The sequence below is a fragment of the Aythya fuligula genome, chromosome 2, assembly GCF_009819795.1.
Source record: "Aythya fuligula isolate bAytFul2 chromosome 2, bAytFul2.pri, whole genome shotgun sequence".
NCBI lineage: Eukaryota > Metazoa > Chordata > Aves > Anseriformes > Anatidae > Aythya > Aythya fuligula.
The window spans coordinates 62,729,526-62,753,161 of NC_045560.1; the positions used below are offsets into that span (position 1 = coordinate 62,729,526).

At 38.4% G+C, this 23,636-nt stretch overlaps 1 protein-coding gene across 3 annotated transcripts in view; it reads left to right on the forward strand.

Moving 5' to 3' along the window:
• Positions 1 to 23,636, forward strand: part of SEPTIN7 (septin 7) — a 75,917-nt gene that overhangs the window by 15,547 nt on the left and 36,734 nt on the right. For all 3 annotated transcript variants that reach the window (XM_032183396.1, XM_032183395.1, XM_032183397.1), the window contains exon 3: positions 2,478 to 2,580. In XM_032183396.1, coding sequence (XP_032039287.1) covers positions 2,478 to 2,580 — 103 coding nt within the window. The remainder of the gene's footprint in view (positions 1 to 2,477; positions 2,581 to 23,636) is intronic.

Consider the following 23,636-nt stretch of genomic DNA (forward strand, 5'->3'; position numbering starts at 1 on the left):
ATTAGTGGAATTTATATTTTGTTGTCTAAAATAAAACAAATTATGGATGTAAATGCTGTACATCCACTTAATGGAGCAAACAACCTGAAAGTTGCTATATGATCTTGCTTAGCAGTTCATACTCAGCTTTCTTAAAGTTCCTAGAAGTTAAACTATTCTAAATGTGCAACTCTTGTGTAAAGAGGAAGGCAAGGAGATAAGAAAAAATAATATTTTAAAACGAGTTACTTTTAAAGGCATTCTTAAAAGCAAAAGAAATAATACCTTGATATAAAGCAAGGGATAAGCTCTTTCTTGTAAGTATGACTTACATTAAAAGGCATGTAGGAATTAAAAGATGCAGGTGACTGGTCGACAAGTAGAACTACATGTATGAGGAGTGCCTGAATATGAGTAGGTCTTTTATACCTTGTAGACTGAATAGTAATTACACATCCTTAATAGTTATTAAGGACATGCCCTGTTGAGGAAAGTTTTAATGCCTTAAAGAGCATCCACCTGTCTGTGAGGTAGTCTGTGAAGCATTGGCTCCTATTTAGTGTTTTAAAATGTGATGTATTTCTCAAAAGTTGTAGTAATAGCCTGGAGAAGTAAAACGGTCCCTCGATTTTTACATTTCTGGCTGATTTTTTTTTTAAAATCTTTTGAAACCTTTAAGATGAGACTAGTGCTGCACTTAAGGCTGAATTCAATCAAAAAGCATCTTAAAGAGTTTATTGATGACAGAAGGCAAACACTTGCACATTTGGAGAAGTACTAACATTTGTACTATTGTGTGTATTTGAACTCGAAGTTACAATGCCTGGCTTTAGCAGGCTGTCATTAAATGTTCCTCTTCATTCTCTATGAGTTAATGAATTAAAAGATACTGTGTTATTTAAACTTGAAGGAAAATTATTATATTATCACTAAATTAGAGCTGGGAATTGTTTGTTCTAGGATTTCATCCTTTCTTTCAAAACAGTTCTGCTAAATTCAGACTCTGGATTTATTTAAATTCAGTGGTAGCACCAGTATAATGTATCTTTATAGTAGCGTAATCTTGATAGAAAATAATGGTTTCTTTGCCAAATGGAGAAAGCAATTATGTCAGTTAAAGCAAAAAGTCAGTTCATTGCAATCTCACAACACTAGGAAAAGAAGCTAATTCTTATTTGCATTCAGTGACTTTAAAAGAGAGAGTTTTTCTATCCTTGCAAGGAATGTTTGCTTTAATTTAAAATAAACATATTTTTAACTCTAGAAGTTATTACTCTTAACAAGTTTACTTATTGATTTTTAGTGTTTAGAAAAAAGCATCCAAATAAACATGAGTCAACCACATACCAAATTTAAATCGACCATACTCCATCCCATGCAGTCAAGTTCTGAGGCAATAGTGCCTGTAGCAGAACAGATGACATTGTGTGTGTTTGTAGAATCCCTCTGTCCTCTTGAAGTTAATTGTGGAAAGGGGAATTCAAATTTGTAGACAGTGCTTCAGCTCCAAGGATGTGCATAAGTGCTGTAAAATCTGAAACTGATTTGATAATACTGAGGTATTATCAAATGACATCCTGTCAACTTCGGATAGATATAAAGCTTAAGGTTTTAAAGCCCTTGCTCCATGTAAAACAGTATGTTGTGTTGTGTTCAGTAGGCAATTGTGTCAAAAGTATTTTTGTTTTTTTCTGTAAAAGAACTGAATTGTCTTTTCTCAGAAGATGCTCAGGCCTGCATGATCAACAAGCCCACTGGTAGAATTCTACTAAAAGAATGGTTTAAAAGTAACATGACATGGGTGATTTCTGGAGGTTAGTCAGGTCTAGCAGAGTGATGGAGAGGCATTTTAACCACATTCAACGTTTTTAATGTTGTGAGAAGGAGTAATGGGTAACATCTGAAATTCTCATCTCTTTTCATAGTAGGCAATATTTTGAATGACTCCTTCAGAGTGCAAGCCAACTGAAGTTTTGCCTGTGTGAAGGGTTTGTTGCGATACATGCTGCATTAGTATACATCAGAAACAGATTTACCACTAAAAGATTAATAAAGGCTTCCAACTGTGTGATGCAGGAGAAGCGACTGCCAAGTTAGTCCTGATAATATTGGGGCAGTACCAGCACAACTCTCAAAACTGTAGAAGAGCTACACTCATACTACTTACCTGTGTTTCAAATGGGTGTTGTACAAAGTTGAGTATATTTTAATGTTTGCACTGTTACACTATTGTGCTTGCACAGCAATTACATGGCAGTTGAACTTGCTAACTTTCTGTGCCAGTCTCTTAGCAATCCAGTCAAAAAAAAAAAACCCTAGGGTTTCCTGTTTGTTGCTGCAGTACATTGCATGGTCTTTGATGTAGGCAGCTTAGGGTTTTGAGAGGTAGGATAGATAGCACCCTTCTTTGAAAATGAAGCAAACTGTTAAATAGCTTGAAATACAAGCACAATAAGAAGCTTTTCTTTTAACTTTTTCTTCAAAATATCTCATCTTAGCAACAGAAGAACCTTGAAGGATATGTGGGGTTTGCAAATCTTCCAAATCAAGTATACCGGAAGTCTGTGAAGAGAGGATTTGAGTTCACACTCATGGTAGTAGGTATGTTTCTTTTTTATTCATTCAGTGGTGATCACTGGAAGTATGTTGGCATAGTTCTTAAAATTTAACATGATGATGTAAGTATATTTTTCTGTGATCTCATGAGAAAAATGTCTTCATTTCCATACTGTTAAGTCCATAGTGTTCAAAAGAACAGGTCTTGTGCAAGTAGGAAAGAATGAGAATGAAGAGCTGTACAGTTCATAGAGCTTAAGAAACAGGGCCAGTGTGGCTCTTGTCTAAGATGTATACTTGCAACTATGACAGAATATAAATAATTTGAGCTTTTTTTTTTTTCATTTGAATAAAAAATGGAACTGCTTTTAAAATTGTGAATGCAGCATGATGACCTGAGATCCAAAAGTAAAGCTGGAGTCTTTCTTTGAACATCACCATTCAGCACGATCCCATGTATCCTGCATTTCTGTGGCCACAAAACTGTGCTACAAAATCAAAGCTTTAATTTAAACAAACCTTTCTAGCTTGTATGGTTGCAAAGAAAACCAAATGTAAACAGTTGGTTCCCTATGGACTACAGAGAATTTGAAACTGTAGTTAGAATGGATGAAGAGTGCTGGGCATAATGGTTCATTTAGGCTTTGGTGATGACCCAAATTATTACCTGTCCTGCTAGGACATCCGATTTCCCTTCCCCCCCCCCCCCCATTTGAGTATTTGAATTGTAGTAGATCATTATTAAGGTTTAGGTATATCTGTACCCAACTGATGCATATGTACTGGTTATGTGACTCACTTTTGTCATGCTAATGGTTAAAATTATTAAAACAAACAAAAGAAACTTTGTAATAGTCATCTGTCTCCTTGATGTCTTCCTTTATCTTGTAATTTGGGTAGCTTGCTTAATGCTTTGATGTTTTGTCATCAATACAATGGTTGTATCGTGCAGTCATTATGGATATGTAACAAAACTGCTGTTGACGGAATTAGAAATTAAGGTCAAATATCAGTTTATTTTGATGTCAGAGTGAGAATTTCAAAATTTTAGTGTTGCTTTTTTCTTTTGCAACTTGAAGTCCCATCGTAATCTATCATCCAACTACATAATGATAGTTACAAAACTGTTCAGTCTTAAAATTTGGTTTTCCATTATTGTCCGGGGGGGGGGGGGGGGGAGAAAGGGAAGGCAGAAAGGAGGAAATGATTTTTGTAAATTTTAAACAAAATGGGCTGTAATTTGCAGTTCAGTGTTTCATTCCTGCAAAAACCAAGTCACTTAAAATGCAAATAATACATGTAGTGAATGTATTAGAGCTGTAGAAAATGCATACAGTTAATTTACAGTTCTTTTGCCTGTTTAATTTAATAATTTAATTTAATAACTTATGGCTTAATGAAATTGCATTTAGGAAAATGGTAGAAGATTGTGTTCTTTGTTCTAAAATTTGATGGGAAATGAGATCTCAATTAGAAAATTTTGTTACTCCTTTTATACTTAGTACTGTTTTTATACATAATAGTAAGACTTCATTTGTAAGCAAATTTGTCCCATTGTGTGGATATTCACTGAGGGAGGTTGTCAGTAATATTCTAAATTTGGCTGTTGTTTTCCCCCCACCCCAAATACAGAAGTCAACACTATGTGATCGTTTGGTACTAATATCATGGGGGTGGTGTTTTTTTTCTCCTGGTACTTCAGTGATGCATCTAGTAATGCATGTGCTGAAAAGACATGTTTTTTAAATACTAAGCTGAAATAGTTTATATTTTACTGGATGCTGCTGTTGGTAGAAATTGACCTGTAGTGGGCAGTTTGATTTGTAATAGTAATCAGCTGTTGTTGCATTTTTTTGCTTTGAGGTAGTGTACTCTGGGTTGGGCTAGGTTCTTCAGCTGACATGAGGGTATGGTTCTGCAGTAGTAAAGGGAGCTATCTATAATCTATTTATTAAGACTTCAAAGTTTCAGAATGTAGTGCTAATCTGTATATGGTCAGTGCTGGCTGAATAAGAACACTGTATCATCTCTTTGTGAAAATCCAAAATATCTTTTGCTTTTTGTGCTGCCAAGAGTCATGTGTGCGTAGCTGCCTTTTACTGTAGATTGCACAATCACTAGTCTGCTGGCTGTGCTATATTTATAGATGCTTCAACGTCAGTATATCATCTGTTTGGTCTGAAATGAAAAACAGGGACCAGTGCTTCTGGTTGCTACAGATACAAGGGAGCGTATTGCAGTCTGTGCCCAGCAGTTTCCAGGTGTTGATGAGGCTTACCATTGCAGCTAATTCATTTGTATAGGTACTGCTTCCTACTTGTTCACTTAGTCTGCAATTACCAATTCACCGTACTGGATTTGTGTAGCAAGATAGAGGGCTTTTGAAATTAGGCGAGCATAAGGCCCAGTGGCTGTTGAAGAAGCTGGTTTCTGGAGCAGATCCAGGATGCAGATGCTCCTTACTGGAGCTGATGGATGGTGGTTGTGGGCATGCTTTGGAAGTGGCTCTGTTTCAGCCGTGTGGGCAGCGGGCTGTCCTGTAACATGGTCTGAGTCGAGCCTGGTGAGATTCGTGTATTGTTAGGGAGGTCTTTTCTGTAAACACAGCTGCTAATTCCAAGGCGTTTATGTTAAGTGTTTGAAATGCATGTAAAGATAAATCATTGCTGTTAATATATATCCTCATTTGTATTTAATGTTTTGGGAATCATTGTAAAGCTAACCTTAACAGGAACTGGCATTACTCTGCAGCCTTGGCTCTGCAACTTTGGCTCTATAGCTCATTGGCTATATTCATTTTTTTTCTCCAAATTGTGTTGTTTCGTTTGGTAGAGTTTGTAAACTTTTCTTAGGAAACTGAAGACTGAGCCCTTTTTTCCTACTTGATCATGTGTAATTAGGACATTATTTTGTGTTTAAAACCTTCACGGGACTGTGAATTCTGGATTGGACCTATTCTAAAAGGCCAATCAGTATTTTAAATTAAATCCCACTATTTTTGAAATTCTCTTTGTAGAATGAAGGCTAACAGGTGCCTGCTCTGAGGATAAGACATCAAGGAGGCAGAAATACGCAGTGAAAGCTTAAGTCTTGATGCGTTCAAAAGAAGACATAATGCTTTAATACAAACTACTTCTACATTTTGAATATTTAAAGCTCACCACTTGCAAAATTGTCAAGTTTGCAGGCTATTACCGTTGTAATTTTGTGTAATCTCTTCACATATAAGATGGTTGGACTCTCCACTGTTTCAACAATATAATACATCATCTAAATATTAAGACTGTAATCTCCTGTCTCCCTTTCTCAGTCTTTTTTTTTTTTTTTTTTTTTTTTTTTTTTGAGGAAAGTGCCTGCTGAAGTCAAACTTACAAGAGAAATTCTGGTAGTAATACTACCATGGTTGGGAGCTCACAATTAAGGAAATCTTAATTGTGAAATTGTAGTTGTCTGCTTATTAATATAATTACACTTGGATAAGTAGTGGGTGTGTTTGTTTTTTTTTTTGTTTTGTTTCAGGGTAATGAGGTGTGGAATAAGACGTGTTACTTTTCACTGTGGTCTTTTGTCTAAGCACTGAATCAGAAAATCCCTCTTGTTCTTGTACTGAAATTATACTGGTATGTTTTGAAATAACACCCAAGTAAATACAGTCATAATCTTTTTAAATTATTTTTCACCTATATTCTCAAGGTACTTCAGCATAATTATTTGGGGTAGCTTTTCTCAGAGCAATATGCTTTTAGGTGTTTGGGTGTCATGACTCTTATTGGAGGTTGGACTTTTAAATTTTGTTGGAAATCATCAGCTTTTCTCCCGTGTGCAGAAGCCTTCCAGGCAGGTGGCTTTCCAGAAGGCATTTCTACACAGTTCCTGTTTCTTGAATGACTGTGTGGTAGCTCTGACTCGGAGAGCTGTTTTGAACCCTTTGCTGTAGCAAATTGTCTGTTTTGCTTTCTAATTGTTGCTTTACCCTTGTACCTCACCTGTGGATTACAGCTTAAAGGAAAATATACAGTACTGTGATAGCATTTTGTTTATAATTACATGCAAACATTAAAACGTTCTGGTTTAAATATGGCTTTTTGGCTTGGACACAAAGTAGAAGGCTGTATTTTGCAGGACTTGAAGTTACCTTAAAGAAAAAGCACACTTGAGTTTTAAAATGACTTTACTCGTCCCTGAAGAAAACTTTGACGAGTTTCATAGTGGTACCTTGTGATGATGGATCATGTTCTGGTGAGAATTACCCTTCTGTTCACTTTCTGCTGCAGTTTGTTTATCAGGCCAGCAGGCATGCCGACCGCCTCAGATGCTCATGTGGACTTGTCTTCTGCCGATGCATGGCTTCCTGTCCTCCCCAGCTGCACTTTAGAGCCAGGAACAAAACCATCAAGTATATGACAGGATAGGAAAAATAATTAAGTGAAAAATAACATTGGACAGGCAGTCCAACCACTTGAGGATGTTTCCGGTTGTTGTTGATCTGCTGTGGTTTGAAATGCTCTTAATTAAGGTTTCTTTATTGCCTCTACTACCACAGTATCTGAGTGTATGTTTGGGCTTTTATGTGTCCTTCATATTTGGTTTGCTTGGATTAACAAAGAGTATTCAGTGATGCTGACTATTCAGTGCCTAACTGAGCCATTATATTTGAGGCATGAAGGCTCTATTGTCATACAAATACAGTTTATGTTAAAACACATTTCGCTTTTAGACCTAGATGGGAAGAAAAGAGAGTTCTGATCTTCCCAGTCAATTCTCAGCTTTCTTTGGTTGTGTGGTTGTATTACCAGTTACAGAGCTCTTCCTTGTCTATGTACAGTCAGGGGTGTACCCTGGCACATGCATCTATCTCAGAAGCAAAAAGCTTCTTAAAGAAAGGAGCTACCAGAGCTTGCTTAGTCTTGAATGTGTCCTGCCTCCATGCTGCCATTTCCCCTGTAACTTCCATTCCTTGAAAAACCTCAATTTCTCCAGTCCTCTCCTCCAACCTTTGTTACAGTCGTGTGTTCTGTACTGCTGCCTTGGCTGTGGCCCGTTTGGGGCTCCTTGCACAATGATCCTGCTGTGCCAGTTGGCTGGTGCCAGGTCAGCGCTCTCCCAGTTCCCACTGTTGCCCGTTCTGTAAAGAAAAGTGTTTGTGTCCACCCCTTGTGGAGCAGACGTGACTCCCTTAGGAAACCAGATAAAAAGATTTCAACTTAGAGGTGTTCTGTTGACTGGATGGTGAGGTTTCAGTGAAGTACAGAAACAAGAAAGGGCCTTTGAAGAATGTTTTGACCTAAAAAAATTACTGTCTTTCACATACTGGCTGTGTGGATTCAACATGTTCCAGTGATGATGTCTACAGAGCGTTAAAATGGATAGCTTAATCCTTGCCCCTAACCAACACACCCCCAAAGCAAGACACGTAGAATTCAGGAGAACTTGTGGATGTGCAAGGTGCAGAAAACTGGTGGAGCCTAGGATGGAGCCGGGGTATTCCTAAAGGTGTCACATGCCTTGGTGTTGGATTAACGCCTGACCACAGAATCACAGAATGGCTGAGGCTGGAAGGGACCATCTAGTCCAATGCCCCTGCCATATCCAGGGATGCCACCCACTGGATCAGGTTATTCAAGGCCCCATCCAGCCTGGCCTTGAACACCTCCAGGGATGGGGCATCCACAGCTTCTCTGGGCAACCTGTGCCAGTGCCTCACCACCCTTCTGCAGTGAAGAATTTCCTCCTAATGCCTAGTCTATCCTCTTTTAGTTTAACACCATTCCCCCTTGTCCTATGCCTTCTTAAGGGTAAGAGGTAAAAATGGTGTAAAATGGGCCTGATTTCTACCCCAAATGGAGCCCCTTTCATCTGAGAAGCTTCCTGTGCTGCTCTGTGGAGAGAAGCCCATGCTGGAGCAGTCTGCTCCTGAAGGACTGCACCCTGTGGTACGGAAATTAACCTGACTGTCATAAGAAGATGCTGACATGAAATGGCTGCTCCACACCAACAGGAGCAATGTCTGCCAGGCTGGGGTCCAGGCCGGGAGCTCAGCCTTTGGCCTTGAAACTGCACCTGGGAGCCAGGGCCATCCTTGGTGTGCAGCTGGACACCTGAGCACCAGAGATGCCCTGAAGAGACCATCAAGGAGGACACAAGAATCTGGGGAACAAATGACCAAAACCTGATGGAGAAAGCAAAACTTTCTACATCGTATTATTGTTGAATTTATTGTTGTGTTTAGTGTTGCTAAAAGTCAGTTAGTGTTTATCTAGAAACCCTAGCTCTTCATGTAGTCTCACAAATTGCTCACTGTAGTGTTTTTTTCAGTCCATATGAAAAAAAAATCACCTTAATTTTTGTTAAACTGCTTTTAAGCGTTTTCCTTGCTCACTGTGCAATAGTTTAGGCTTGCGCCTAAGAAAAATTGTAGAGACTATAATGGCTAAAAGTGAATCTGATATTTAAAACAGCAGTTCTTCAATACTCATTTTCTTTAAATTAGCAATTTACAACATTAGTTGGGAATGTAGTGCTCACTGCATAGGTCTTAATAGATTTTGGCGTTGTTTTTTTCTTTTTTAATTTATTAACTGTTTGGATGCCATGCTTGCTGACTAGATTATATGATGGCCAACCTGAGCATAGTATCTCCTCCCAGATGCCGTACCTGTATGTTCTGTGCTTTGCCTGTGCATGTAAAATATGCAATCATATGACTACAGAGTCCTGATGACTATGTGCCAAGTGTATTATATTCAAATATTGTTTTGAAAGTTGAGGAAGCAGCTGAGGAAAGGTTTTATGAAGCTTTCTTTGTGTATTTAACTCAACCAAACTGTTTCTTGTTGTGGCAGTGTTTTGGTCAAAACCTAATTTTTATTGTAATGTGTATGTTTGTCTCCTCACAGAGGTTTTGAGGGAAGAGACTTGCAGCAAACTTTGTGAATATGAACTCGTAACTTGTCAAAAAGCTGCGTATAACCCATGTGGTTTTTATTTCTTTGAACAAATGGTGATTCTTTTAAAAAACATTTTCTTTTTTTTTTCTGTTTCATGTATCATTTTGTTGTCAGCCTCATAATAAATTATATGAAATCTTTTACTTCTATTTGTATTGAAAATAGTGTTTCCAAGGGATAGATTCAGGGAATTTCATGAAAACCTAATGAGGTACTGTGCTGTACACTGTGTAGGTGTTATTCTCTCTGTCTTTTTTCAGCTTTCTGGAGTTTTCCAATACAAACCCATATAATTAACCCTTTTCTTTCATCGTAGTTGTTTTCAAGCCTGTTGTAAACTTCTTTCCATGTATCTATGGAAATATTTTTTCTTTGTTTCCCTTCTGCTAGCTTATCAGTTTTTCAGTGTATATAAAGATGTCCTTGCTAAATTCACCCATCTGTGCACATGTGTGTGCATGTACACAAACGCTGTTACTAAGCTGGTATTTCCTATATTGCAGTCCTTTTGTTGAACCCTTCTCATGGTGAGATCAGCATTTGGATCTGGTTCTTGTTCCTTTTGGTTAGAGGTTTGAGGTTTGCAACTTAACTGAAATGAACAAAGCTTTTTTTTCTTTTTTTTTTTTTTTAACATTAGAGTGATTGGCCATTGCGTGGTGTCCTAGTCTTGCTGTTGTACGTACTTGGATGTGATGGTGTTTAAAGTAACACACAAATTCAACCTGGTCTTAAGGAGGTACCTAACTAGCAGATGTGTTTTGCTGCTTAACTTGGTTATCAGATGGCTGATGTTTGATTCAAACCTCAGAAGCCATCAGATTGTCCCGAGCTTTTGTAGTGCATTGGTATGAGCAAAATGTTGCGCATCTTGTAAGTAATGATGGGTTTCAAAGTTGTGTGGTTAGTATCCCTTTTCTTTGCCTTGGATAATCAGGTGCCAGTTCATTGCTGGGCTGCTTCTGGGGCAGTGTTTGCCACAACCCTGGAGTTAGATTCAAAGCACGTTTTCTTTTCTTTGTTTGCTTTAATAAACGTGCTGTGTGGGTTGAAAATAGCTTGTCTCTTCCTGTTGGCTAAAAACGATAGGTGTGGCCTGCTGTATCAAAAAATGCTGAAAATTTCATGAATGAGTAGGTTAATCTTGTGACCGAAGTGATATTCTTGGATGGAGTATTTATGGTCCAAGCTTCCAATTGAAGTAAAGCCGCAGTGACCCATTAAATATGACCCTTCTGATCCAATGTACATATTTTCCCTCTGGCTGATTTGCCATAGCCAGCTCACATCTTTACTGTGACTCCATTTGAAGCTGTTAAATTTAGTTCATTTCTCCAGTGTTTTTGTGTGTAGTATGGCTATTGCATGCAAATGTTTCATTTGTGTTTTTTTTTGGGTCCTTTTCTATTGAGCTTCTGAGTATGTTTACTGACAGGTTTGAGTTTATACCTTGCTCCTGCCTAGGATTATTTTTATTAAAGAGAATGAACATGTTCTAGGAAGAATTTCTCTTCACTTCTGTTGTGATGTTGGTGGTGTCTGATGTTTTTCTTCGTTCGCTTGCTTTTTTATAATACCTAGGCCAGAGCAGTTCGATTTGTCAGTGCTTGAAGGGGAGCAAGGCTGCACAAGTTGCATGTTTCATCAAATTAATTTTTCTGTTTAGTTTCTTCTTAGCTTTGACTTCTATCCCGGCCTTTCAATGTAGCTGTTTTTGTTACATGTATCAAAAATGCAAATAGAAGAACTCTTAAACTATCTTGAAATGATGCTACGTGTCTGTCAGTGTTGATGTAAGCATCTCAAGTATGTAATGACATTGTTCAACGTACCAGGCTTAACAGGAAGAAGGAACTAAGAGGTTTTAGGGTTTTTAGTGTTTTGCTTTTGTTTGTTTGTTTTTGGAGGGGCCCAACTTCCTAATTTCACAAGCAGCTTTGGCATTCTATCACTGTAGTTTCAGCCTTCATCAGTGATGAGGCTTTGAGCCAAAAATTATGTTGACAGCTTAAAACAAAACTTTGAATGTGTCGAAGCTAATGCAGTGTGCATCATTCAAGTACATCTTTCATTAATGAAAAGCAAGTGTTTTGCAGGGTGCCCTCCAGAAGGGCAGAAAGAGTCTGTGATTTAAGGGAATTGAGCTGTTGGCCTTCCTCGGAATGAGACGCAGCCCAACTGAAGTGCAGAAAAGGGCAACAAGTCAGTTCTAGCGGCACCTGGCTAGTGTTGTATTTCTTGGGGCACGTGAAGCCAAGCTGTTTTCTATGTAAGGTAACAGCTTGGTTACTTGACAAGAATCTGAGGCGTTCTCAGATGACCTCAGTAGCTGCAAACTGCAGTTCAGTTCTCTTTAAGATAGCAATTTTGCAGTCTGAAGTCATCATCTGTTAAGTTTTGAATTCATAGGCTGATCCTGGATCTTGGGTCTGTTTTCTGTAGCTAGATGTACTTAAATAGCAAATCAGTGGTCTGAAGGCAGTTTCTGGAATGTTTGTGGGGCACTTTCCAGAAGAGACTAACAAGCATTGTGTTTAAACTAAGAACTGTGAAACAAACCGCTGCTGAAAAATGTTGTAATTATTACATAAGCAGTTGGTGGTACTTGATAAGCTGAAATGGCACGGACTTGAACAACAAATACATGAATAGGAATAGATTGCACACATGCATTGATTATTATTGCTACCTTTATCCACATTGCCCCTATTTTCAGGAGAGGAATAATGTTTTATATTCAAAAGCAAGTTAGGGAGCCATATGTTTTTGAAGCAACTGAAATCTTGTTTGTTCTGATGTTTGGATCATACTGCCATGGATCTCTTTTTGCCTAAAATCCGTATGTTTTTTGTTGTTGTTGTTCATGAACATTACTAGCTTGTGGTAAAACAAAAAGTTGTGTTGTTTTTACTGTGGTTGAAAGGTTATCTAGGACCTGGTTTTCACCCATCAGACCAACAGTTCAGCAAGTTAAAGGATTTTGAAGTGTTGTCCCAAATGTAATGGGACTTATATTCTCTTGGAATAGCCCAATTTTTGTTAAAAATGAGGTAATTTCAGGAGTGTTCTGAAATTCTTATGGATGGTTGATCTGTGATACAATATTCTGGTAAAGATCTGGTTGAATCTTCCTTCTGATCTGGTTGAATCTACCTCCTCATTTATAAGTATCTTCTCAGACTCTGTGTTAGAAATCTATAATCCATTCAGTTTGGGTCTGCGTTACTCAGTTAACTTGCCTTCACGTCTACATCATCTTCCCATGAGGAGACTTTGTTCAAGTTTGTCCTGCAGAGTTAAAAGGGAGATATGGATTTTCTGAGTAAACTTTTTTTGTTTGTCTTGAAAGTCAGTAATTCTTTTACCATCTGTTCATGCTTCATGAAGGTATGAGAAAGTTTACTGTCTACTTCCTGTTATTTTTTCTTCACTGATCTCCTTACTAACTATTTACATTTTCCATTGATGAACGATTTTTTTGTTTTGTTTTGATACCCCCAGAAAATACTTTACATAAGAACTAACAGCCTATCAAAGAGGTCTTTGAGCAATTCAAGTAATACCCGAAGTAAAAATACTATTGTCTTCGTGTAGGATGGCACAAGTCAAAGACAGAAGGGACTTTTCAAAGTATCAGTGGATGACCCTGACTCTGATCATCAGATTGCTAAGGTTAATTTTACTTCATGACCTGCAGAGAGGTTAGTGCAGCATAAAGCACAGTGTTCAAGTTGAAATGTAGTCACTACTATTTGTAGCCAGTTTATGAGCTTTAGGGAAACCCTAAAGACATCAGACTTCAAAGAGGTCTTGCCTGCACTCTCATTGGCTGCTGTACCACATCCACTCCTGTATGTAGATTTCTGGATCAATAAGGATAGCTTTTTACAGTCATTTGTTCTGTAAAGCCGTGATGATTTTTTTTCATTTGTAGTCTGGGATGTTCAGAGTACATAAAACTTTTATTTGAATGATTATTTCAAGGTTTTGTTTCGGCTCTTAGTTCTTCCCAAGCAACTGAAGCTTAAAAAAAAAAAAAAAATGCAGGGAAAAGTATTCTATTGGTCATTTTGCAAAATCCATTGATATATGCTTCAAATTTGCTCCTTGTGCAAAACCAGGTAGAATTTGATCAAACAATGTACATTACTTATTCATTCCATTAGCAGGCTAAGGCAGTCTAGTAGTTGGGAAACTAAATCTGTGCCCATTTCTTGTGGGGGAATAAACAATGTCCTTCTGAAGGAGTTCTCACTCTGTACACTTTGATCCTTTTATGTAAAGTTATGACACTGTTTAATAGTGAAGTTGTTCAATGATTAAATATTTTTAGTGACTGATTGGAAACGAATGAGTTGAGACTGGATAATCAGGCCAGATTTTAGTTTTAACAATCCCTTGAATGGGAACAAATTGCCTTGAATTATCGTAGCTATTCCAGGCTATACAGCACATAAAAGGATGTGGGTTTTATACACCGTATATGCTCTTAGACTGTGGTTTGAACGAGGACAGTGTTTGTTCAAATTTGTACTTGACTGTGAATTTATCTGCTTTTGTTGACTTATGTCAAATGGCAAGCATTCAGATAACAAATAAAGCTAACTCAGGAAGTACTTTATGAATTTTGCAGATACTCAGGCTATTTGATGTTCTACTCAAAAAAAAAAATCAGCCTCTGCTTAAAATAACAACAAAAGCATTTATTCTTCAACTACAAAACATTTTTGTACATCTGTCTAGTTAGAAAGGAGCTGAGACCTACAAGTTCAAAAAATAAACCGTACTCTGTAATGAATGGGGAGATACACGGCTCTGTGTGTATATGCGTTTACTCCTGGTTTTGTTGATCTCTTTAAATTTTATCAGTCTACTTTTTTTTTTTTTTTTTGGGGGGGGGGGGAGGAGTAAAAAGAAACTTCATTTTGTGGTAAAAGTAACTTGCTTTTGACCCAGTGCAAAGTGCCGCATTTATCTTCTCTAATGCCTATTAATTTATGTTGGGTGGCTGACTGAGACCTGGCAAGCATACAGACAGCAGGAGATACGTAACAAAATACAGAAAATCAAGAGGAGAATTAGCGTTATGACAGCAGTTGAAATCATGGCATGGTACTAAGTATTTGCTTAATCAGAGTTTAAATAGTATTATTTCAGATAGAAACTATGTTCAATTAAATTTCATTTAATGGTAATTCTTATGTGAATGACACTGATTTCAATATGCGGAGTGCTAATACCTTTGTCAATATAGCTCTTCTTAATAAAGACTTTATAATTAATGAATAAAACGAGTTGATCATCCTATTCTATTTTTAAAACCAATATGTTACTGTATTCGTTTTTATGCTTTGGAAAGCAGGGCAAAAAAAGCTTCCTCATTACTGGTAAGAAAGACGAGCTGATTGCAGAAATAGAGGAGTTCTTCTGCTTATTCAAATAACCTTATGTTTGTTGTGTATTTACCAGTTTCCTTGACTGACTGCTGTTGTCTTCTTAAAAGAAAGTCATGAATGTTCAATATGATCTATATTCAAATGGGCTATTAAAATATTAATAATAATAATAAACAACCATGATTCACTTAAATGTTGTTTTGTTGTGTTCTTTCCTTGCTTGAACGTTTGTAAGTGATGTAGTTTGGATGTAACTTGCTAGGGTTAGGTTATCTTCATCTTGCTGAACTGAAAAATAAGCATTAGGCTTAAGACCCTAGCCTTTAAATGATGAATTTAAACTACATTTTTTCTTTTGGGGAGACATTTAATAACTTGTTCATATTTCATAACCTGAAGAATTTCATATTCTTCATACTGGGGCTTTATGGAGCGTGCCCTCTTGAAGTCTCCCTTTCTCCCCGTAAAGTGATTTGCATTTTCATTCAGATACTGAGCTGTATCAACTCTTAATTCTTTAGAACCACCTTTGCTATCCTGTTAATAATAGAAGTGGCAGGTGGGTTTTTTGCATTTTGTTGTTGCTTTTGGTAGGGTGTGTCTTAATAAGAAGAAAGCTGCTTGCTACTTTGCTCCAGCTATCGAGGGCTAGACCTTTGCAGAAGAAAGCCTGTATTTTCTAGGGGGAAAAAAAAAGTCACACATTCGTTAAAGCTGCTTACTTTCTTCAGGTAGACATTGATCTAACAATGCTAGCTATCAACACTCTTCAGATCAAGTCTGAGACTGGCTTTTATTGGATAAGATTTTAAACTCTGCAGAAGAGATAGAAAATGAACATAGACACAGTTAGAAATACTGCAGATTGTGGTGCCTTTTAGAGAGGTGGGTGTGTATGCCAAATTTAGGTTGTCGGTGCCTGCTATATATTTCCTGTGAATTTTCCCACGAAGTAGCATTTTTTTTTAATTCCTGTTCTTTCCTGCAAGCGTTTTCTGGTGCATGTGCCAGTACTTACATTATTATCAGGGTGACATGAACACCTCAGTAAGTGGTACTGATTTATTCTTTTTTCTTTTATGAGGAGGGATAAATAAATAGCTGCTCTTGCTTATAATCAACTGTAGTCACAATTAGCTAAGATTTTTTTATTATTATTATTATTATTTTGGCTTTTTATATGAAGCATCCTCATAGTTGAGTTTTATGGTAGGTTTTGTTACATCAAAAGCAAAAGGATTCCAACAACTCAGCTGGCTTTTCAGGATACAGAGAAAAACTTTTAAATTAGGTATCTTTTTTGAAAGAAAAAGAAAAGAAAGAAGCAATTCTTCTGGCAATTCTTATTGTCCAGCTATAAAAACAGTACTATAACTTAAACTGTCATTGTACCTGTAGAGGATCACGTAGGACTGGTCTGCTAAACTTTGTCTTGATTATGTTTATGCTTCTGAGAGTGGAAGTTCAAGAGCCATATCCTCACATGCCTTGCTACCTGTTCTGCTCAAGCTGCTGTGCCACAGAACTACTGTTGAGTATATTTAGCATCCTTTCATGTCCAAAGGTCTTCTTTCTGAGTGTAGCTTACTGTTGATGTACTTTGGACACTTTCCAGAAGGCTTGTTATTGCTTAGTATTCACAAACATCTTCATCCATTTCCACATTTTGTAACAAAATGACTGCATATACCAGAACATGTGTATAACTTCAGATATATCTGCTTCTAGAAGCAAGCAAAAGCTACTATTCTTGAAGCTATTCTGGGAGAAAGCAAGTATCTTCCCACCTGGGCGTAGCAAATCCAGAAAGAGCAGGTGAAAACTGAAGACTAAGGCAACTTTATCTATTGTTACTTAGCTTTGACATACAGTAAATTTTGATTTGCAAAGATAACCAGTGCAAAAATAATTAGCAATTAAGTTCTTGTGGATAAAATGTTTTAAAAATAACAAAGTGACTGGGCTAGGTAGTGCTGGCATGTGCTGCTGTCAGCTGCAATGCCACAATTCGGGTTCGGTGCTGGGGGAAGGAATTTTCCTTATCTCTGTGAACACAGGTGGATTTCTGTTCAGCCTTTTCCAGTGTACCACAAAAAGGTCTCCGCAGTACCCTCCTGCCCACCAGCTTTCTCTCACCGTGTTGAGGTCTTCCTGGAAGGTGACTGAAGTCCTTGCAGATGAGGATGTGACAATGCACAGGAATCACGCAGCTGAGTGAAGTAGAGGTGGTGGCATTCAGCATTTCCTCCAAATGTCAGAAAAAGATCTGCCATTTAACACCGTTTATTTCCAAGCAGATCTCTTGTGGGAGACTTCTTGTCTGATGGACTGTGTCTAGTGGGTACCGTGCCGAGGACATTGTGCATAGATACTCTATTCAGAATAAATTCAATTGCTGATGTTCTGCTTAACCTTTGGAGTTAGTCTGTATAAGTCGTCATGGATGCCCTTTTACAAGTGTGCGTTCCTCTCTGTAGCTCTTTAAGATATTTCTTGTGTTGTGCTTCATGTGAGCTCATGGGGTGTTTCCTCTCGAAGGCTTAAATGTGTAAGTTTGGTCCTGCCCTTGGTGTATTCAGAGTATCGCTAAATGCATTCTGTAGCCATCTGGGTGACTTATTTCGGTCTTCTGTGAGTCATGTCTAACAGGCAAGCAACATAAAGGGTAAGTGCAAAATTAGTTCTTCCGCAGATGTGGTGGTCCATTTCCTCACTCATGGTCTGAATCATGCGCTGGGTATATCGAATATTCTCAATTCTGAAGGGTTTTATTTTTTTCCTTTCTCCTCGTGCTTTGAAAAGCTGGGTCAGTTGTCTAGCTTGAAATAAGAGGGTTTAGCATAACATTTTCATCTGAAGTCTCTGCTTAAACCTCTATATGATAACAGATTAGTTGCATCCAGAACAGCAGAATATGCTGCTTTTCTTTTTGAAGTCTAGTATTGCTGAAAAGAATACAAAAGATACATTGAAGCTGTTCCCAAGCTCTTTGCATTCTTCATCTGCTTTGGGACATATAATTTCACTCTAAGTTATAGAGTGTAGGGATTTGGAATTCTTATTTTTTAAAAACAAAACTTGGATATGGAGATAGTCTATATAAGGAAAACTTTGAATATTTGAAGAAGAAAAAAGTTGCCAGTAAAGTACAAGTTTTGCTAAAATGCAATCTATTCTTACCTTTTTAAGTTGTATTGAAGTTGCTGCGTTCTGTGGTTTTTGAAAGGTGTTTTTTGCTTTTTACTATCTTAATGTATCCTGTTGGCTTTACTTGAGTTCATTCATAGTTACTGTGACTTGTTTTGTGTTGATAACTTAACTACTCAGAACTTGTTGAAACAACTATAGCTTGCCTTTTGGAACAGCCTGGTTAATCTCTCTGTTCTAAGCCTGCTAATCAATCGTTAGCGTTGGTTATAAATCAAAACTAAGCACTGTTTGTGTAAGCTATGAATAGTATGGATTAATAGAGCTTTCTGCCATTTTAAATACATGTTTTTCTTGGCACTTTGAGGATATATGAAACACAGTAATTGTTGAGTGTTGATCCTTCTTGGTTAAGTGCGCTGAAGCTCTGAAATAGTATTTCAACTGTGCTTTGGGTTGAATAGTGCTCTTGGAAAGGAGCAAGTAAAAGGAAACGATAAGAGCAACTTCAGAATTTCACTTCTGTGTGGTTTGGAGTTTGTTTGCTTTTTTTAGTTTTACGCAAAAGTTGTATGCAGCTTGTTTTTAATGAAATCTTAGGAGGTCTGGTGCAGAACAGCATGTGTCAGATAGGAGTGTGTTGCACCTATACTAGGCCATCCTTTCTTCTCATAACCGTGGGGACAGAGATGGCATTAAGTTCCCATCACTCCCCTGTGACCTAAATTCAGTTTCTTTGCAAGCGTATGTGCATGTCTTACAAAATATTCTTCAAGGTAGCCTAACCATCTTCTGCAGCTTGTTGTTCTTGGGGTGAATGGGCTAATGTTAGAGCTGTAAATGTATTCAGTGGGTTATGAAACAGTACATGTATGAAACCACAGATTTGAGAGTAGGAGTGCGGTTGAAAAATTGCATAGCTTTATATAGGCTGTTTCAGGTTTGCTTTCTTGGGTAGGATTCTTGCATAGAAGGTTAAGAGAACTAATTTCTAGTCCCTATTTGATAGTGGAGTCAACTCCTTGCTCCCAGTAGTTACCTCACACTTCCAAGATGCCAACATCAATGGATTTCTTTCAGCTTGGCCCCTGTAAGCAGGAGTATCTCCACTGTCCCGTGTGAATCCTGCTGCCTTGGTTGGCGAACCACCACCTTGCTTGGGGAGAAAGTGACTCTTGGCTTGAGGAAGGCTGCTTTAGTCTGAAAGGAGTGAGGACTAGGAGGCACTGCTCTGCTGTATTTGAAACACTTCCTGCACTTGAAGGGTGAGAGAGTTAAAAGACCAACAGGCTTTGTGTAAGGAAGCTAGAGTTCAAAAGAATTAATACAGACCTATATGAAATATAAGGAAAAAACTGTTATGGGTGTGTTCCTCTCTTGGTTGAATAAAAGCTTACTTCCTCACTCCTTTCCATGGGTGTGGGAAGGGAGACCCTTCAGTTTTGAGGAAAGAGAAGGGAAGTATGTTTCCTTTCTGGATTGACCCATAAATGCGTGCCTGTACCACTGGGTCGTGTATCCAGGAAAAAATCGTTTAGATAACTGAGGCTGGCAGTGATCATGCGAAAGAGCCCCATGAGACTGGGGGAGTATTCTGCATTCAGATTTTAAAATCAGTGCTTCTGTGGTTCACCTCAAGACTGCAGATGTCTGCATAAAATATCAGTCCTGTTTTCCCCATAGCTGTTGTCTGACACCCATGAATTTGTTCTTCTTCTGTATGGGCGGAAGGCTATGTGCTCATGCTGCTGGTTGCCGTTCCTTTTCCTCCGTCCCTCTCTGGATAACACTGGGACCTCTTGAGGAACTTCAAGAGGTACCAAAGATTGGGAATCTCACAAAGGTATATACTTTTAATGAAACTTGTGTAGGATCGTGTGCTTTTCTGTCCCTGGAGGACAGTATAAACGAGCTTTTTTTATTCTATGGTTTGTGTTGGTTAGCTGGTTAGTTAGCACAGTTGTTAGCGGCTAGCAAGTCACGCTTGTGTTTCTGGTTTGGGCAGATAGCATGCTAGCTGCCTGCATCTGCAATGGAGTTTTAGCTCTGACCCCAACTTGTTTTGGAAGAGAAGCTCCCAGTTGTTCCCATTTACTGGGCTTTGCCACATCATGGGGTAGCCTTGCAGCACAAGAACTGCATTTCTTTCAGATGAACGAAATCAGGAGAGTGTGTCCAGGACGCCTGCAGCAAGTTCCAGCTGCTGGCCCATCATTTTGAGGTGTATGCTGAGGGCACTTCTCAGGCAGAGAGAGACGGGCAAGAGGGCTGAAGGAAGGAGCTGCTGCGGTAATTGCTTTTAGGAAGCGACGGTGACTGGTGTCTGGGAAATCATGCTTGGTTCTGCCAATTACAGAACAACTCCTGCAGTAATAATGCACAGATCTAGGTGCTTTTGTTACTATAGACATGCAATAAAGCCCATCTTGACTCTTTAGAAATGACAGAAATTTTTCTTATTGTAGCTGTTGTTCTTGTGAAAGTGTAAACTTGGCCTTAGGTGCGGTCAAATCTTGTTTAACTCCAGTAGTATGAATTATTACAGAAATTCTGCAGTGTTTGGCTTTTCTTGCATGGAGAAAGTAGTTTATATTTGCTGTTAAGTTATGCTGATGTCTTTAAAAGGAGAAAGAAGCAAGGCACTACGTGTCTAGTAACACATCTTAGAAGCCTGGAGTTTTTACATGTAGAAATGCTGAAAGAATCCATAAAAGCACATGATGAATTTAAATGCAGGCTGTAAGCTTTAACTTAAACATTTAAAGTAAAACACCATTTTAGTGTTATTTCATAATGTTAAAATTTAAGTCTGTGTCTTGAAAAGCAGAAATTTGCAGAATGGAGGAGAGGAGAATTGGGCATAAATTAGCATTCCTGAGAAGTTACTGTGCATCTTTGTTCTCTTTCGTGTGTATTGCGCTGAGGGGCTTGTACACCATGTTGAGGTAAGAGCTATGGGTTCCTTCAGAGACTGTTACCATTTGATGCTCTTCTGTAGCATTTAGGTCTAAAGCAATCATGAGTGCACACCTGGCCTGGCACAACTTGGTGTTGAGTGTTCATGACATGACAGTAAAAGGTGATTGTATTTTTTTTCCTTTTTCCCCACCGCTGTACTTAACTGAAGGAAGACACGTCCCACAGCCTGAGTAGGCTGTCTGCCATCATTTCATGTAATTCTTCATCAGCATCATTAAGTTGAATTAGCCAGAGTAGTTCTGAACATTCTTAAATTACTTTGTCAACTGTTGCAAACTTGCCAGTAGTAAAAAGCTTCAAGCTTGTCGCTCTCAGTTCCATAAATGCCAAGATGTTTAGCACAGAGAGAGCGCTCGAGGACCCGCAGTAGGCCTGCTGAGTTTGCTTTTTCCTAATGAGGAAATTGGCAGGAAGATCCATTTCCTCTTTGATGGACTGAGAGTTTCTAATGCTGTTTTTCTCTGCTTGTTTCCACTCGTGACATGGTCAGTTAAGCATGAAGGAACGTATGAATGAGGTGCTTCCAAACGTGTGCTGAATAAAGGCCGATTGAGCTGTATTGATCTGCAAGGAAATTGAGCCTAATAGCAAAAAGAAACCAGCGAAAGTCTCCTTAAAGTCTGCTTGGTAATGAAGATGTAACCAAATCTATTGTGCTCCTGTAGAGGTGCTGTGAAATCAACTTGCCTTTGAGAAATCTGACCTGATTTGAGATCATAAACTTAATGACAGAGAACATCTTATGTCTTCTTTCAGAAGCACTGAACACTCTTAAATAATTCCTTTCAGAATCATAGGTAAGTATGTTTCAGGAACGTTTTTGGACCAAGGAATGTATTACCTTTATGTTCAGGCCTTCAGGATAGTTTTAACTACTAGAAATGACACAGCTCATGCTCACGACGTTGGGAGGGAAAGCCCTGAAATATAAGAAGAGGCAGGAGCCTGCATCTTTTATTTACCCTTTTTGAGGGGGGTAAGGGCATGAAGAGACTTCTTTTGCAGTAATTAGGATGTTACCTGGTAGAGAAGGAGTTTTTTCTTTTTAATTTTTGAAATTGCCAGGCAAAAGAAGCATAGCACCCTGACAGGTGCCACTGCTTGAGGGGATGGGATGGTATTGGGAAATGGAGCTCTGGTAGCAAAAATAGCAAGTTATGCCCAATTAGGAATAACTTTGGTTGGTCATTTTAGTACCTGAATTATCTCTGGAGAAATTTAGGTCTATAATCCTGTAATTTAAATGAACCATTATTGAAGATGAGTTTCTAAGAGTCTCTTTTTACTTGGAAGGAAAGACAGCGTTTTGGAGGGTGGTAGTGACAACCCTGATGTTTTTATTTTTCAGTGTAGACGAATTTAGAACAGGCTGTAAAAAGTAGTTAACCTGCCATGCATAATGTAAAGAGGAAGCTTGTTATGGTTGCTTGCAGTGGGTTTATTTTTGGAACAAAGATTCTTGGGAGAGCAAAGGCCTTATTGATGTATTTTATAGTGCGGACACTTCTGCTAAAGTCTGAATCTTGCCTAAAACCATTTTCCACAGCTTTCTGATTGATTTTTCTCTGGGACTGTTTGACTTCTATGTAATTGGGTGCTGGGGTGAGTGCTACCACTTTCCCTGTGTGACAGCCAATTCAGGACTCTGCCCTTGCTTTCAAATTAGCTCCTCTGCATGGCTTTGGTGCCAGCAAGCTCTGATCAAAGCAGCATAGACTGGGGCTGCTGTTGCGTATCTATTATTTTTAGATCCAGCTAGCAGCTTACTTCTCAATTTTATTCCAACTTCCTCATGCTTTTCAAAGACTTTCCAACTTTCTCTTCTCCAAGTTCCTTTAATTTTTGTTGATTCTGGTGTGTGTGTGTGTGTGTGTGTGTGCTTATGTATCTTCTGATGCAGACTGATGTTTGAGATGCCTTACAGTGCAGTAAGACTGCCGAATCTGTTGGATTCTTCATTTTCTTTCCCTTTTCCTTAGGAGATTTCATTCAGACCTTCATTTAAGTGATCTTGGTTTGGGGCTGTTGTCTTTCCTTTGCTTTTGAGGGTGGAGTTCCCAATAATACTACGGATATGCAATTATAAAAACTTGCCTTGTTTTCTTCCCTGTAGTAAGTTCCAACACTAAATGACACTATTGGCACTGTAAAAGTTTTGTTTTGTTTTCCATTTTACAAGGACACCGTACTATGCAATGAGCTCTTCTAGTCATAGCATTTAGAAATAGGTAGGAAAAATCCAGAATTGCATCTTTCTTTTCAAATATATTAGAATCAGCGCAAGTTCCTTGGCAGCCATTGCCTTGGCCATGGCTCTGTTTTGCAGTTCATTACCTCCACCAACCAATCTGAAGTGGCAAAGTGTCTCTTTCTAGTCCTCCTTCCATCTGGGTCTGTAATGTGACTAGCATCAAGTTACCAGTGGAAAATAACTGGAGCTGCTGTCTCCAAGATCACTGGTTCCTTTGAGAGATTTCCCATCGGAACATGGCAAGGATGATTAGCGTCACAAAAGGTAATGGATAAAACACTATACAGAAAAAAAAACACACTCTTTTTGTGGTTCTAGAGTCAGCATTAGACTTGTTTATTTCAAGATTTGTGTTTTCTCATTTGTCTAGCCTTTCAGTAA